At 43.5% G+C, this 18,056-nt stretch overlaps 2 protein-coding genes across 2 annotated transcripts; both read left to right on the forward strand.

The window, feature by feature from the left end:
* The first annotated feature begins 9,166 nt into the window (after positions 1-9,166).
* On the forward strand, positions 9,167-10,330 carry LOC143416774 (N-lysine methyltransferase KMT5A-A-like). Its single transcript, XM_076882347.1, has 3 exons — positions 9,167-9,190; positions 9,320-9,565; positions 9,655-10,330. The coding sequence occupies exons 2-3, from the start codon at positions 9,496-9,498 to the stop codon at positions 9,990-9,992; spliced, it is 408 nt and encodes a 135-aa protein (XP_076738462.1). The 5' UTR covers positions 9,167-9,190; positions 9,320-9,495; the 3' UTR covers positions 9,993-10,330.
* Positions 10,331-12,185: 1,855 nt separating this feature from the next.
* LOC143412408 (CST complex subunit CTC1-like) lies at positions 12,186-17,920 on the forward strand. Its single transcript, XM_076882101.1, has 15 exons — positions 12,186-12,497; positions 12,731-12,815; positions 13,195-13,294; positions 13,370-13,592; positions 14,863-15,092; positions 15,169-15,298; positions 15,368-15,664; positions 15,745-15,867; positions 15,954-16,183; positions 16,304-16,448; positions 16,522-16,724; positions 16,797-16,966; positions 17,045-17,159; positions 17,305-17,707; positions 17,783-17,920. Exons 1-15 carry the CDS (start codon positions 12,195-12,197, stop codon positions 17,918-17,920), a joined length of 2,895 nt encoding a protein of 964 aa, XP_076738216.1. The 5' UTR covers positions 12,186-12,194.
* Positions 17,921-18,056: the final 136 nt, after the last annotated feature.

Consider the following 18,056-nt stretch of genomic DNA (forward strand, 5'->3'; position numbering starts at 1 on the left):
TTGTCCAATCAGATGAGAGGATTCACACTGCAGGTACAAATGAACCAAAACATTGATGGTCGTGTTTTTTCGTTAATTTAACCAAGACGTGCAGCACACCTGAGACAAACAGCAGATAAAGGGAGAAGGTAGTGTAGGAGTGTTTAGCTGATTTTAGAGTTTAGCAATGTGTTAACATAATGTAGAACTATTGTAGAGACACTGACACTGCCCTCAATGTAATAAAGGCCTGATTGTGTCATGAACTTAGGAGTAGATTGTAGAAGACCCCTCCCCCAGTTGAACTGTGCACGGTCTCAACATTTGACCTGGATACCTGTGGTCTGGAAGGGAGATGGGTTTTATGACCTCTAGGGAGTCACCTGCACCCACAGTGTTTTAACTGTCACGCACACTCACTCACGTGCACACACATACATACAGGTATGCGTACACAGTCACACACGAGCACTCACATAGACACAGACACAGAGTTTGCAGCACACCGTGGGGGGTTTATGATGGGGATGCCTCTGTAAAGCTGGCTGTAACTAACAAAGGGGTGAAGATTTTGCAGAGGGGCACCGGCCTTCTAGAAGATGCATGCTTAAATGAGGATAAATGAAGATGAGTAAAGATGAATAAAGTTTTGTGAAAATGACTACTGAGTCCGGTGCCGTCTCTGGATGCTCGAGGAATAAAAAGAACCGGGGTAAAACTGATTTCGCAACAGTAGGAAACAATGAGAGCTGAATACAGATTCACACCACACTTTACAGGTTCAAGAGGTACAAATACTTCTTCAAGACACTGTACATGAAACTTGCACATCTGGATGGGCATCCAGCAAAGCCAAGACCTGAAGGGGCTGGTATGGGAAAGTAGACTTTTAGCAAGAGGTGAATCTGAGACACAGTTTAACAGATTCAATAACACAGAAAGATGATGAAGAGTCAGTGTGCTGGGTGAAAGAAACTCTTCTGATGGAGCTAAAACAGTTTGTGTTCAGGGTGGGAAAGGCTCCAAAGGCTGGGAGGCTGAAATGGAAGGTGAGCTCCACTCTGGTGTCTGAGTCAATGACTTCCTGGCTGACTGGTGTGGAGGAACCAGTCTGCTCTGATTGTCATCAATCACTGGAGGACATTTCACAAACATGTGGCACAGATGGCTGCTCTGAGCAGGTAGAGGAGATGAAAGGACTCCTCTTTCAGAGTTCATCAGTCTGCTTCTGAATCTCAGCATCAAGTCCTCCACCACGACCCGAAAGACTTTTTGTTCATTATGGAACGAATGTTAACTAGGGTGAACTGAATCAGTGGTGGCTGATCTGCACACTCGCTAACACCAACAAAAGGATGCATTATTTCTTCTTCAGTCACCTTTCTCACTCACTATGTATTAACAGACCTCTCTGCATTGAATCATATCTGTTATTAACCTCTGTCTCTCTTCCACAGCATGTCTTTATCCTGTCTTCCTTCTCTCACCCCAACCGGTCGCAGCAGATGGCCCCGCCCCTCCCTGAGCCTGGTTCTGCTGGAGGTTTCTTCCTGTTAAAAGGGAGTTTTTCCTTCCCACTGTCGCCAAAGTGCTGCTCATAGGGGGTCATATGGTTGTTGGGTTTTTCTCTGTATCTATGAAGCGCCTTGAGGCGACTTTTGTTGTGATTTGGCGCTATATAAATAAAATTGAATTGAATTGAATATTCAAAAGACTGAAAACTTCCAGGAGATAGCTGCTTACATTGAAATGATTCATTAAATAAGACAGCAACCCCCCCTCCTCTCCTGCTCGCCCTGACCTCACTGATAAAACTGTAGTTAGGAGGGGTCGTCTCGATGAGAACAGCTCCACTGTTACTTTGGTCCAACCAAGTTTCAGTTAAAAACATAAAATCAAGGCTGTGCTCAGTGATTAAATCATTAATTAAAAATGTTTTCCCAGCTAAAGATCTAACGTTTAATAAAGCCAACTTAAGTGTTTTAGAGGTATTACTTGTCCCCTCGTGTTTGGGAGCAGTCTGTGGCACACAAGGTATGTTTACTATGTTTAAAGATCTTTTAGAGTGCAGCTCTCTGTGTTTTGACCAGGCCACATGTCTCCTGTCACCTAAAAGTACAGAAATTTTAAAACCTTCTAGTAAACAGGGTCCCAGCTTCTCCTGGGAAAAGTCACCACTGCCATAATCCTCACAGCCCGGACCCTTCACACATCACGCATCAGACTGCGGAGACAGGGCATGAAGGTGGTAAAGAGGAACTAAGGGGGACGAGGCTGGGCAATGTGACTTCGATTGCTCTGTTGAGGGTGGGGCTCGATGGCGAACCTGTGGCCGCTCTGGTGGGGGGTTTATGGGGGACAAAGAGGGATTGGGCCGGGGGGTAGATCTGAGCCCAGCATTGACCCGCTCCATCATCTCTTCAGTGAATTTCAGGTGTGGGGAGGAGGGAGAAAGGGAGGGGGAGGAGGGTGATGGCCTGTCAGGGGTTTGGGGGATTGGGGAAGATCGTGGTCCCTGGTCCTGGTCATTGGTGTTGTTGAGAGAGTTGGAGGCAAATAGGGACCCCTCTTCTTGCCTCTTCTTGCCTCAGATGTCTCTCCTTTCTGAGGCTCTTCCCGGGTGGGGGCAGATGGAGCTCCTCCTCAAGGTTTCTGCTGGGCTTTGTCTGTTCTTGGAGTACTGTTTGTTCCTCTTTATGAGATAACTCCTCGTTTATCTCAGCCTTGGCACCAAGCACAGATGGATGACGTATGGAATAAAACAAGTTGGAGGTGAACAGTTTCACCCCTGACTTGTTAAAATTAAATCCATTTGCTTTAAACAGATGCCTGCGTTGAGGATAAGGTAACTATAAAAATGCTGCTTTTTCTGTTAAGAACACTTTAGTCCTGATGATCTATAAGTGTCCAGAAGCTATCGCAGGTAAGCTCATACGCACAACGCCATCTTCCTCATTCCCCAGTATAAACAAAGCATACGGAGGGAAGACGTGACCACGAGGGAGGTAAAACGGTGGACTGCCCAATCAGAAGCTACGCTACAGGACGCACTCAACGACGTCGACTCGGACATGTTCAGATTATGCGCAGTCGACATCAACGAGTTTACGGAAGTAGCAGTATGCTTCGTCAATATGCTAGCGGAGGAGATTATCCCCACTGAGAGAGTCACCACATTCCCAAACCAGAAACCGTGGATGGACAGATCGATCCGCACTGCAGTAAACGCCAGGACCGCCTCCTACAACGCGGGTCTCGCCACTGGCGATATGAGCGCCTACAAAGCGGCCTCATACGGCGTGCGGCGCGCGGTGAGAGATGCCAAACGCAGGTACCGGGAACGTGTGGAGTCCCGCTTCCACCAGGGCGACACACGGAGTATGTGGCACGGACTACGCACCATTACGGACTACAAAGCCAGGGACACTGCGCCGATCAACGCCGACTCTGCATTCACCAACGAGCTGAATCGGTTCTACGCCCGTTTCGAGGTTAACCAGGCGGCTAATGCTATCTACCGCCTGGCTACCGAGGACAGTGACGTCATCAGCGAGAGACCGGTGACCAGCATCGCGGAGCATGACGTCCGAGCGGCACTGAGGAGAGTGAACACAAGGAAAGCGGCGGGGCCAGACGGCATCACCGGCCGTCTGCTGCGCTGCTGTGCTGACCAGCTGGCAGGTGTGTTCACTTACATCTTCAACGAGTCCCTGGCGAAGTCTGTGGTCCCCACATGCTTCAAAAGATCCACCATCATCCCTGTGCCCAAGAACAGCAAACCCTCATCCCTGAACGATTACCGGCCAGTTGCACTGACCTCGGTAGTAATGAAGGTGTTTGAGAGGCTGCTGAAGAACATCATCTCCTCCTCCATCCCAGACACCACAGATCCGCTGCAGTTCGCCTACAGATCCAACAGATCCACAGAGGATGCCATCGCCCACGTCCTACACACCACACTCAGCCACGTGGACAAGAAACAGGGTAACTATGTGCGAATGCTGTTTGTTGATTACAGTTCAGCGTTTAACACAATAGTGCCCTGCAGACTGTTCACAAAGCTGAGGGATCTGGGACTTAACAGCTGTCTATGTGCATGGGTGTTGGACTTCCTCACTGGCAGAACTCAGGTGGTGAGGGTGGGCAGGTGCTTCTCCAACAGCATCACCATCAACACAGGAGCACCTCAGGGATGTGTCCTCTCGCCACTGCTCTACTCCCTCTACACTTCAGACTGTGTGGCCACCCATGGCTCCAACACCATTGTGAAGTTTGCTGACGACACAGTGGTGTTGGGTGCCATCTCCAACAACGATGAGGCGGCCTACATGGATGAAGTGAAGAATCTGGCATCGTGGTGCCAGGACAACCACCTCCAGCTGAACGTCAGCAAGACCAAGGAGCTGGTGGTGGACTTCAGAAGGGGTCAGCACAGAGACTACAAGCCCATTATCATCAATGGAGCTCCAGTGGAGAGGGTGCAGTCCTTCAAGTATCTTGGTGTCCACATCTCCTCAGACCTGACATGGGCTGCCCACATTCAGGTCCAGACCAAAAAGGCTAGGCAGCGCCTGTATCACCTACGACAACTGAGGAAGTTCAGGGTCTCTCCAAAGATCCTCAGGATTTTCTATACAGGCGCTGTGGAGAGCATCCTCACACAGAACATGACATCGTGGTTTGGGAACAGCTGTGTGAAGGACCAAAAAGCTCTCCAGAGAGTGATCCGTACAGCAGAACGCTGCTGCAGGATTGCTCTCCCCCCGCTTCAGGACACCTACACCAGGAGATGCCGGACTAGAGCAGATACTGAAGGACCCGTCCCATCCTGGCAACAAACTGTTCCAACTTCTGCAATCTGGTAGAAGGTTCCGCATCTTCCGGGCAAGGACAGAGAGACTCAAGAGGAGCTTCTATCCCCAAGCCATCCGTGCCCTAAACACACACACCCGCCCTCTCACATCATCTATAATTGACTGAGACAGGACTCTCTTCCAGACACTAAACCAAGGCACAATGTACATTTCAATTCCTTTAATTTTAAATATGTTTATATTGTCTATCCTGTAAAATAGTCAGATGTCTATTCATATTAATGTACAGAATTCACCTGCTTGCTGCTACTACTGCACATTCACCCAGTGTATATACTATATGTGTATATATATATATATATATATATATATATATATATATATATATATATATATATATATATATATATATATATAATGTTCTTCCTCTACACCCCCCCCCCCCCCCCCCAAATTTTTGCACATGTCGAGGAGCGTGTCAGGCCACATTTCACTGTGTGTTATACTTGTATAACTATGCATGTGACAAATAAAGAACCTTGAACCTTGAAAAAAGAAAAAATCAGCATAAAAATCAAAAAAAGAAGCAAAGCATTTAAAGAGCAAAGAGGAAGCCCTTAAGCACCTTCTTCGCTGCCGCATATTCTTTTCTTCTTCGTTGTATCTCCGGGGCATAATCAAGTACAAGTACTTAAATAAATAAATCATTAAATAATTAATTAAAACAGTCAATAATTATTTAAATGTGTTATTAATTAATTAAATATGTCAATAATTAATCAAATGTGTCAATAATTAATTAAAACTGTCAATAATTAATTAATTACATGTGTTGTAAATATTTATGTAATTAAATATGGTGTATTTAATTGATTCATTATGGCAGTCCTGGCGTTCCTTACCTCGGGGATAAACTACATGTTTTATGGCAAATGTGAGATGAGCCTTTGTGGTGTTCTTGGTCAGCAGTGGTTTTATTCTTAGAACTCTCGCATGGAGGTGATTTTTGCCCAGACCTTAAATAAGTTATTCAATTAATCCCAATTCAGGGTCTGCAGCCTTAAAGGCCGCATTTTAAGGCCGATTACATCAGAGCGACGCGACGAAGGCTGTCCCAATTCAAAGGCTATACATATATCATACATATACATATATCATACATATACATATATCATACACATACATATATCATACATATACATATATCATACATATACATATATCATACACATACATATATCATACATATACATATATCATACACATACATATATCATACACATACATATATCATACATATACATATATCATACATATACATATATCATACACATACATATATCATACATATACATATATCATACACATACATATATCATACATATACATATATCATACACATACATATATCATACATATACATATATCATACACATACATATATCATACATATACATATATCATACATATATCATACACATACATATATCATACATATACATATATCATACATATACATATATCATACACATACATATATCATACACATACATATATCATACATATACATATATCATACATATACATATATCATACACATACATATATCATACATATACATATATCATACATATATCATACACATACATATATCATACATATACATATATCATACATATATCATACACATACATATATCATACATATACATATATCATACATATATCATACACATACATATATCATACATATACATATATCATACATATACATATATCATACACATACATATATCATACACATACATATATCATACATATACATATATCATACATATATCATACACATACATATATCATACATATACATATATCATACATATACATATATCATACATATATCATACACATACATATATCATACACATACATATATCATACATATACATATATCATACATATATCATACACATACATATATCATACATATACATATATCATACACATACATATATCATACACATACATATATCATACATATACATATATCATACATATATCATACACATACATATATCATACATATACATATATCATACATATACATATATCATACATATACATATATCATACACATACATATATCATACATATACATATATCATACATATATCATACACATACATATATCATACATATACATATATCATACATATACATATATCATACACATACATATATCATACACATACATATATCATACATATACATATATCATACATATACATATATCATACATATACATATATCATACACATACATATATCATACATATACATATATCATACACATACATATATCATACATATATCATACACATACATATATCATACATATACATATATCATACATATACATATATCATACACATACATATATCATACATATACATATATCATACATATACATATATCATACACATACATATATCATACACATACATATATCATACATATACATATATCATACACATACATATATCATACATATACATATATCATACATATACATATATCATACACATACATATATCATACATATACATATATCATACATATACATATATCATACATATACATATATCATACACATACATATATCATACATATACATATATCATACACATACATATATCATACATATACATATATCATACATATACATATATCATACACATACATATATCATACACATACATATATCATACACATACATATATCATACACATACATATATCATACACATACATATATCATACACATACATATATCATACATATATCATACACATACATATATCATACATATACATATATCATACACATACATATATCATACATATACATATATCATACATATACATATATCATACATATATCATACACATACATATATCATACATATACATATATCATACATATACATATATCATACATATACATATATCATAAACATACATATATCATACATATACATATATCATACATATACATATATCATACATATACATATATCATACATATACATATATCATAAACATACATATATCATACATATACATATATCATACATATACATATATCATACATATACATATATCATAAACATACATATATCATACATATACATATATCATACATATACATATATCATACACATACATATATCATACATATACATATATCATACACATACATATATCATACATATACATATATCATACACATACATATATCATACATATACATATATCATACACATACATATATCATACATATATCATACACATACATATATCATACATATACATATATCATACACATACATATATCATACATATACATATATCATACACATACATATATCATACATATATCATACATATATCATACATATATCATACACATACATATATCATACATATACATATATCATACACATACATATATCATACATATACATATATCATACATATACATATATCATACACATACATATATCATACATATACATATATCATACATATACATATATCATACACATACATATATCATACATATACATATATCATACACATACATATATCATACATATATCATACACATACATATATCATACATATACATATATCATACATATACATATATCATACACATACATATATCATACATATACATATATCATACATATACATATATCATACACATACATATATCATACATATACATATATCATACATATACATATATCATACACATACATATATCATACATATACATATATCATACATATACATATATCATACATATACATATATCACTGACTTTCAGCTTGTTGTGTTTGTGGATATATGACTGACTTTAATTATTAAACATTCGCACATAAATAAGTGACGTCATATTCAGTACTTTTGACAGTTCACTCTTCGGCCGCTCCATCTTATTAGGGAAATTCCACATACATAAATGTAAATTTCAAAACTCAACCCCATCATTTAATTTGTTTTTGATTGAAATTGAATATTACTTAAACTCTCTTAAATTAACTTCCAATAAAAAAGGTTTCTCATTGATTGAAGTTCATCCAGAAATGTTTAACGAATGAGCTGTCACAACTTTCAAGTACAAAGTTGTTATGAAGTCTGTCACATTCCCCCCCTTTTTTCCTTTTTTATCCTTTATTTATTTATCCTTCTTATTTCATTGTGCTGTATATTGTTACTCTTATTTGCCTTGTATGTCTACTGTACAAACTGAACTGGAATGACTGACTGTTCGCTTTATGATTTCAATAAAGTTTGGAAAAAAAAAGCTTAAGCAGAGAGTTCAGCACATCCTCGGTAAGCCCGTCATGCTAATGGACGCTCTGCCTCCATTATTTACAGCTCTAATATATACACATAGCTCAGCAATACTTCACATCACAGAGGTTCAAATATATACGATTGACTCAGATGGTTGATTTGCAGTATTCCTCACGCCTCGCTCTGGGACAGGGTGTGCCAGAAGAGGCAACGCCCCTCAGCGTGCAAGAGTACAGACGGCATTAGATAAGGAGACCTGGAGCACCAACAAGCCCACTGTTGATGCCGTCCTACGGGCCTGGGTTGCTCCACAGCCCAGGATCCAGGACAGCCCGTCCCTCATGTCCTCGATTTCAGAGCAGAAATGGAAGGGCCTGGCTTTGAAGGACTTCGGGGAGGAAAAGGGCAAATGTAAATGCACCTATCGTTTGGACCACACCCTCGTTTGACAGCAAGTCAACATTTCTAAAGAGCTTATGATGACTTCCTGTTGCTCACAGGTGTCATCGCCCTGATGCCCTTCAACAAAGGAGACGTCGTCTGCGACTACCACGGGACGTGCATCACCAAAGCTGCAGGGAATCAGAGGCGGCAGTCAGGGTCTCTCTTCTTCTACAGGGACGAGTGCCACAGGGCTGATGCCACTGCGTCCCCCTGTGCCTGCCACCTGCACAAGGACTCCTATAGAAGGCACATGAACCATTGCCAAAGGAATCCAAACGTGAAGCCACAAAGGTTCACCATGAACTTCCCTGCTGGTCCTCGGGAGAGTGTGCTGTTCATCGCCCTGAGGGACATCGCGGTTGGAGAGGAGCTCCTGTGGGACTATGGAGTCTAGAGATGGCACCGTGTTTTATGTCCCATATCCTACATTTGGATTTCTGCCCACACCGACATGACTCCAATAGAGTGTATTTTATAATCAATAAAACTGTTTTTAATATATTGCTGCGTTTTGTATAAGTTCAAACTCAAACTAAAGCTATTCTGTTATATATCTTTCTCAGAGGTGAAATGCCGGTTGACTCGATCCATCCCTGATGGAGTCTCCCATAAATCCTTTGGCTGGACATTTGACTTGTCTTTATTTTTCCTTTGTTTGATGCTTTGCTTTTGTTGTGTCTGACTTTTTCTGATTAAAAGGAAATTGAGCTCACAGGACACCATGTTGCCTCAGCTGATGCAGTCCTCTTTGCAATAATGTTTATTTCCAAAGGAATTTCTAGAAATTCAGAACAGTAAAATTCACAGAATGAATTAGAAGATAACTCTGATGTAGTTAAACTAAAATCCTCTGTGGGGGTTAGTATATAAACTCTTAACACCTAGTTAGCATGAATAAGTGTTGAATGATCAACTCCAGACAGATTTGGTATTCAACACTAAGTCAGAGTTAACGTTCCAACTCTCCAATAAGAGTTAAATTAACTTATAAAGACACTTTAAAAGAGCTGAAATCAAATCTGACAGTCTTCATTTGGACATGTTGGATTTGCTGTGTGGTAAGGCACCTGGGCCAGATGGCTTTCTGACTTTACAAAACCTTCCCAGAAGAAAGAATAATTCCACTTTTTAACATGTATGTAGAAGCATATCACACGGAGGCTCTCCACCCACTGTGAGACAGGCAGTGAGTACTGAGAAACCTGCTAAACCTGCAGAACACTCATCATTTAGAGTCTGACGGGGGTTGACACTAAAATACTTTAAATGTTTAGCATGAAGATCAGAGCCTTGGATCCCACATTTGATTCACTTTGTACCAAAGCATCAAGGGTTTCACAATATAAGAAGGGTTCTCATATAATTCATGAGAGATGTGATGCTAACGATGCAGCTTTATTATCACTGGACGCTCGTCAGGCCTCGGACAGAATAGACTGGTCAGATTTATTTAACCTTCTCCCAAGATATGGATTTGGAAATCATTTTCTCAGATGGGTTCAACTTAACCCGTCACATTGGAGTGTTCCACTCATCAGGGGTGCCCGTTATCTCCAATGCTATTCATTCTGACTATGGAACCTCTGGTGATGACACTTACAATGAGAGCTGTACTATTTGGTTTCCAGTTAGGAGATCGAGAGCAGAGATTGGCCCTAGGCCCTAGACTGGCTGTCTGTTAGCCAAGTTGCAAAATTAATGCTACAAATGGAGCTATTTAGACGATTTTCTGGCTATAAATGATTCAAAATCCTCCTCAGTCCTATTCCTGAACAAGGATGAAAGGTTATGCAAAGTTTTTATATTGAGTCACGTCCTCTGCCTCCTCCAAAAGAATCCTTTCAGAAGTTAAACGATATCTTTAATTGATTCATTTGGACTAACAAAGGTCCTAGATGAAGACTTGGCTTGTTGTACCTGCCATATGAAAGAGGGGGTTACAATTCTCTGATCTTAAACTGTATCACTGGTCTGCACAGGTGCGCTCAGCCACGCTCTATTTTTCCACTGAGACACCTGCAGCCTGGATAAAAAGTGAACAAAAAACGGTGACAAACCTTCAGTTTGATCTGCATCTATGCTCTGCAAGCTCAAAAAATAAAAAAATAAAATTATATATATATATATATATATATATATATATATATATATATATATATATATATAATTTTATTTTATTTTAAAGTTTCCACTTGACAGAAATGTGTTTTTGTTGGAGATTCCCGAGGTTCGCACGGTGTCATCCTCCTGAAAAGGAAACACCTTGTGGCGTCAGGTGAGCTTCAAAAGGTGCTGTCAGTCACATGACCCTGAGCCTCAGCAGGAAGTCTGACCCCTTCATAATAAAAGCATGTTCTTCACCTGCACTAATCAGGCTGAGAACACGCTGGGCTGGAGTCACGTGATCGACTTGTAGTTCAAACACAGCTGTTTCCTTTCCTGAGTTCTTATCACATCTCCTAAACACATTTCCTCCACCTCAGAACGTTTCTATCAAGGAAAAGTGCTTAGGAAAGGAGGTAGGAGACCACTGAGTGTATGTGAACGTGAAGGGCTTTTATTGTGAAATGCAGGGTAGGGAAAAGTTGTTCCGCACATGCGCAGTAGAGATCCTGCGTCAGCAGAGACTAGTCAGTTTAATAAGTTTGATGATTTGTTTAAAATACAGAACAAAAGTAAACAAAGTAGGACGGTAGGGCATCATGGCGGCTTTATGAACGGTAAGAGGCGGGAACACGGGGGCGACGGTCAGAGGGAGGACATCAACAGGAGGAGGACCGGAAGCTGTTTGAAAGCCGTGAGCGGGAGTTTGTCAGCAGGGGGAGAAACCGGCACCCGGAGCGAAGACATGGACCCCCTGCAGGAGCTCCTGGACCGGGTCAAGCCCAGCACCGAGGCGGTGAGTCCCAGACTGACCCTGTTTGCCCGAACTGAGCGATAAATAACAGTCTACGTACGCAGGGCTGTGCGTGTACGTAGACTGTCTGCGTCATGACGTAAGGCAGAGCAGCAGCCGATCGCTGTTTCGAGCTAATTCTATAGCAGAAATCCACACAGAAAAGAGAATATAAGGATGTGAGCCTGTTCTACATTTATTATTGTGACCTCCGACCTGCTGCTTTGTTTCTTTAGGAGTCCCTGTGGTTAAAGAGCATCTTCACCTCCATCTCTGAACACCTGAGTCCTGTGGTGTGTAGCTCCGCCCCCTCGCAGACAGGTGAGTTCCTGTTTGTTTGAAACAGCTGGCTGATAAATCAGCTGTACTTTAAATCCTTAATGACGATGTCCACTTATGAAACCAAATACTATTTAAACCATTATTTAAACAGTGAAAGCAGGGCTCACCTGCCCTCACAGGTGTCATCAGAGCAGTCCAGCGTGTAGATGTGAGTGTGGTTCAAAGGTCAGAGCCATGAAGGTGACCGACTGTCAGTGAGGAACAGGGAGGACTAAGAGTCTGAGGATGAAGAGCAGCTGCTTCCTCAGGTGGTCCCACCTGTTCACACACCAGCTCTGGTGTCCACTTCAGGTGTTCTCAGTGGGCGGGGCTTCAGTTGTTTATGTTTGTGTTTACCCTTTAAACTTTGTTTTCCCAGGTAACCACGGTGACCTCAGCCTCTTCGATCTGAGCATGTGTGCGGTGCAGGCGATCCAGCAGCAGATGTGTGTGGCCCACAGCTTACCTGTCAGCTACAGGTAACGCCCGCTGACATCATCGCTGTAGCAGGTCACGTGACCTGGCCTTACCGCTGTCCTCCCGTCTGTCCGCAGGCTGCTGTCCGTCTCCCAGCTCGTCTCTCAGCAGCACCTGGCCTGCGTCAGCAACCTGTCCTGGAGCACCAATCAGCAGAGAGCCTGGGCCAGGGAGGCGGAGCTCGCCGTGCCGGGTCAGAGGGCGCTGCCGAGGGTCAACCTGCTGCTGATTGGCTGTCTGAGAGAAGGCCCTGACGGAGAGTACAGGCTGACGGACGCCAGCGGCAGCGTCATGTGTGAGGTGAGTCAGAGGGGGAGGAGCCTAACCTTAACCCATGGTCCATCAGCTGGTTAGTTCTCAGGAGCTTCTTCACAGCAGCGTCACTAAACCGGATCTGGTCAGAACTGATGGTAACGAGGTCACAACAAACTGCAGGTGTTCATGTGCAACGTGAATGAAATCGAATTCCTCTTTAATTCAGCTCATTCTCTGTGCAGGGACACAAGTGCTGATAGAGTCTGGTCATCACACGCTTCTCTGCTGATGTTTACATCAGCATGAAACAAGCAAACAAGCTCAACAGCTGACTTTCATTTCTGTAACTCAGAAACATCAGGACTTGTTAAATGTGAGCTGTGTTTATATGGATTCACTTAGCTGATCGATAAGTAAGGATGTAAAGACAGAGTCTGTCAGCAAGTGAGTAACTGTGCTGGCACAGACGTGATGACAGCAGAGCTTTATAAAGATGTGGAGCCTCCTCCTCACATAAAGTATACAGATAGCATCACCTGCAGTAACCTGACAGATTACAGTCAGACAGCTGCAGCAGGCTCAGTGTGGTCCTAGCATCACCGCACGGATTAATGACTCACAGTACTTGAAATGTGCAATTCCCTTGTGTTCTTATTGCTATTTATTCTATTCTTCCCTTTTCTATACTCTGTATTTGTATATGTGTATATTTCTGCTCACCTTCTGTAACTTCTGTCGGTGCTGGGCTGTTGGAAACCGAATTTCCTGGAGGAACGCAGCCGAGGGATCAATAAAGTTTCATCTGATCTGATCTAATCTAATCTAATCTTATCAGATCTAATCTGATCTGATCTAATCTAATCTGATCTGATCTAATCTAATCTGATCTGATCTAATCTAATCTAATGTAATCTGATCTGATCTAATCTTATCTAATCTAATCTAATCTAATCTGATCTGATCTAATCTAATTTGATGTAATCTTATCTAATCTGATCTGATCTGATCTAATCTAATCTAATCTTATCAGATCTAATCTGATCTGATCTAATCTAATCTAATCTGATCTAATCTAATTTGATCTAATCTAATCTAATCTAATTTAATTTGATCTAATCTGATCTAATCTGATCTAATCTAATCTGATCTGATCTAATCTAATCTAATCTAATCTGATCTCCTGCAGCTATAAAACAAACGGCATCACTGCAGATCAGAGCTGATGAAGCTGTCATCATCAGTACAGGCTTCCAGCATCCACCCAGGACACACTCCGCCTCTCTCTCACCCGCGTCTCTCTCTCTCCCTCATCCAGTGCCTGTCTCTCTCGCCCCGGTGGCTCGATCGTCCTGTTTTCCTCCCTCACTGGAACTACATCCCCCACAATGCATCGGGCCAGGAAGAGGCCGCAGGCTTCTTGGAGCTGATTGGCTCCCCTGTCCTGTTGTGTCCTGGTGCTGAGCAGGGATTGGCTGCTGCTCCTGGAAGGGTGGAGCTAAGCGGAGCGGTGGGAGTCGGAGAGGCCGGCAGGCTGCTGAGGCACAGGTGGGTCACATGACCTCTGAACTGCAGCGGAGTTTCTGAGCAGTGTGTGTGACAGATGTGTGTGTGTGTGCTCCAGGGTCAAAGGTCAGCGGCTGAGCGTGTTCGGAGAGGTGGGCTCAGTCTGCCCTCTGCTGGCCGTGGCAGGAACGACCTTCTTTTGCTTCACGCTGACGGATGAGTCGCGCTCGCTGCCCGTGCTCGTACAGGTACCAGCTCTCTGAGGATGATGATGGTGAGGAGGGACGATGAAGCTCAGTGTGTGTGTGTGTGTGCAGGACAGCAGCCGGCTCAGCTGGATCCAGCGTGTGTGTGTCGGGCAGAGCGTGTGTGTGACAGCTCTACGTGTGTGTGCGCTACGAGGCTGGAGAGGAAACAACATCCTGTGTGTGACGAAGCGCTCCGAGCTGCACGCCGACTACACGCACACACAGGAACACACACAGGAACACACACACTCTGAGTCCCTGCTGTCACAGCCTGCTGAGGACGACTGTGAGGAGGCGGAGCATGAGGAGGTGGAGCTGGACCAATCAGCTGTGAGGATAAAGCAATCCAAAGTCATCAGCTACCAGGTGAGAGTGCTGTGAGCTCTGATTGGCTACCACAGGTTTGTACCTGTGTGCTGATTACTAAGCCTCCTCTGCTGTGATAGGGCACGGTGACTGAGGTTGTGAGTGAGGGGGCGGGGCTCTACGTGCTGGATGGGAAGGTGGGTCTGTGCGTGGCCTATCAGCCGGCGGCGAAGAGGAAGCTGAGGGCGGGAGACAGAGTGGAGGTGAGTCACATGATGTGACATCATCATGCCCGTTTGTGTTCGTGGCAGCCACGACTAATAAAGTTTGATGGTTCCTCCTCCTTCAGTTGCATCACGCCCACTTCCTGTACCGGCCCTGCCCGGACTTCCCTCCCAGCATGCTTTGCACCTGCCTGCGCTCCAGCCTGAGGGTGACGGCCTTCAGCAGGGCGGGAGGCTCGCCACCCGACAACCGCTGCCCGGGAGATGGGGCGTTACCACGGTTACTGCTGCAGAGAAACACAGATGTGTCCGATTACCTGTGGACCTGTCACCTAAGCTCGCAGCTGGCACACAGGTGAGGCTCCACCCACCACCACCTGTCCACAGTCAGAGACAGCAGAGCCTAACCTTTGTCCTCCTGTCCTCCGCTGGCTCTGGCTTGTTTCCTGGTCCTGGTTCTGGTCTTGGTCCTCAGTCTGGTCCAAGGTGTGTGGAGGCAGCAGTGTGTGTGCTTGCTGTCCTGGAGGCTGATGGAGACTCTGAGCAGAGCTGGAGGACGAGGACGCAGAGACATCTACGCTGAGATGCTGGACGAGCCTCACACCTGTCCTGTGACGCAGGTAGGTCCCACTCTCACCTGTCTTCCTTACAGGTGAGTGTGGAGCATGCTCAGTGTGCTCTGTGTCCCTGCAGTACAGCGTGTCCTCGGCGGTCCGGCAGTACCTGGGTGTGTCGGAGCTCCTGGAGTCCCTGCAGACTGGCTGCTGGTCTTCGGCCCCTCTGAGCTCTCTGCTGCCCCCTGATGGCTCCAACCTGACCTCCGCCCAGATCAACGGGTTCCTGTCCTGGTCTTGCAGGACTCTGTCCTCCGAGCCTCGGGGTGGAGACGCTGTGAGGTAAGGTGACAGCAGCTCCCACATGAAGTCGTGTGATTACGTACCAATGGTTTTTGCCGGTTTGTGTGTCAGGCAGCGCCCCCTGCTGCTGGTCGGCGTGCTGGAGCTGCCGTCACAGACGTCTGAGTTCAAACACTCGATGCAGCTCAGAGACGCCGCGGGAGCTGCAGCCTGCGTGCTGACGGAGAGCAGCGAGGAGGAGGAGGGAGCGCAGAGGGCGGTCTTTAACAGCGCCTGGATCGGTACAATGCACGCACACAGACACACACACAGGGACACACAGCTTTATTCTTTAATGTGTGTGTGTGTGTGTGCTGCAGGTTGTCTGGTGGGTGTGGTGCAGTTCACCATGGTGACAGAGAGATTCCTCCAATCAGATTTCCCCTCCTACCAACACCTGGACCAGGACAGGTTCATCACACACAAACACTGCAGGTACACACACACACAACCTGCAGCATGCTGACTGCTCATTGGTCCACTCTCTGTGATGTAAGAGGGCGTCTGATTGGTTCAGGGTGTGAGCTTCCTTCCTGGTTGTAAACATTATGAGTTAAATAAAGCTGGGTTCAATTCACAGGGTTTACCTGCAGTTCTCTCTGGACCACCTGCACATCCTGAGTCCATCTGTTGCCATGGAGACACACCTGAGACACAAGGGGGAGGAGCCAGGAGGGGATGTCACTGCCAGGAAGCAGACAGTAGAAGAAGAAGAAGAGACTGCTGGGAGTAAGAGGAGGAGAAGAGAAGAAGAAGCCAAGTCCGGCAACCCCTGGCCCTGTGTCTCCATGGTGATCAGGGTGGAGCAGAAGGAGGGTGTGTCCTGGAGGAATACAGGGGCGGAGGCAGAGGATCAGGAGGCAGGGCTGAGACTGTGCTTCTCAGTGAAAGCTGCTGTGATTGGTCCAGTGGTCAGCTGGAGGCGGGACCCAAAGAATGAGCCAATGACAGAGAAAGAAAGTGAACAAAAGCAGGAGAGACAGGTGAGAGACGCACCTGTGTGTGTTTACCTGAGCTCACCTGGATACACAGTTACGTGTGTGTGTGTGTGCGTGCAGGTGGTGCTGGTGTTCTCAGGTGTGTGTACGCGGTGGTTTCCTGTCCTCCAGCCTGGATGTTTCTACAGACAACCCAGCTTTGATGATGTCACTAAGGGGCGTGGTCAGAGGTTGGCCTCATCGGTCTCTGCTCTCTGATATTAGTACACATGAACACGTTTTTCAGCTTTAACTGTAGTTGTTCACACACTGAGGTTAATTATGGAGTTCCACAGGGTTCAGTGCTTGGACCAGTTCTGTTTACATTATACATGCTTCCCTTAGGCAGCATCAT

Source organism: Maylandia zebra, linkage group LG3, assembly GCF_041146795.1.
Source record: "Maylandia zebra isolate NMK-2024a linkage group LG3, Mzebra_GT3a, whole genome shotgun sequence".
NCBI classification, from domain to species: Eukaryota; Metazoa; Chordata; class Actinopteri; order Cichliformes; family Cichlidae; genus Maylandia; species Maylandia zebra.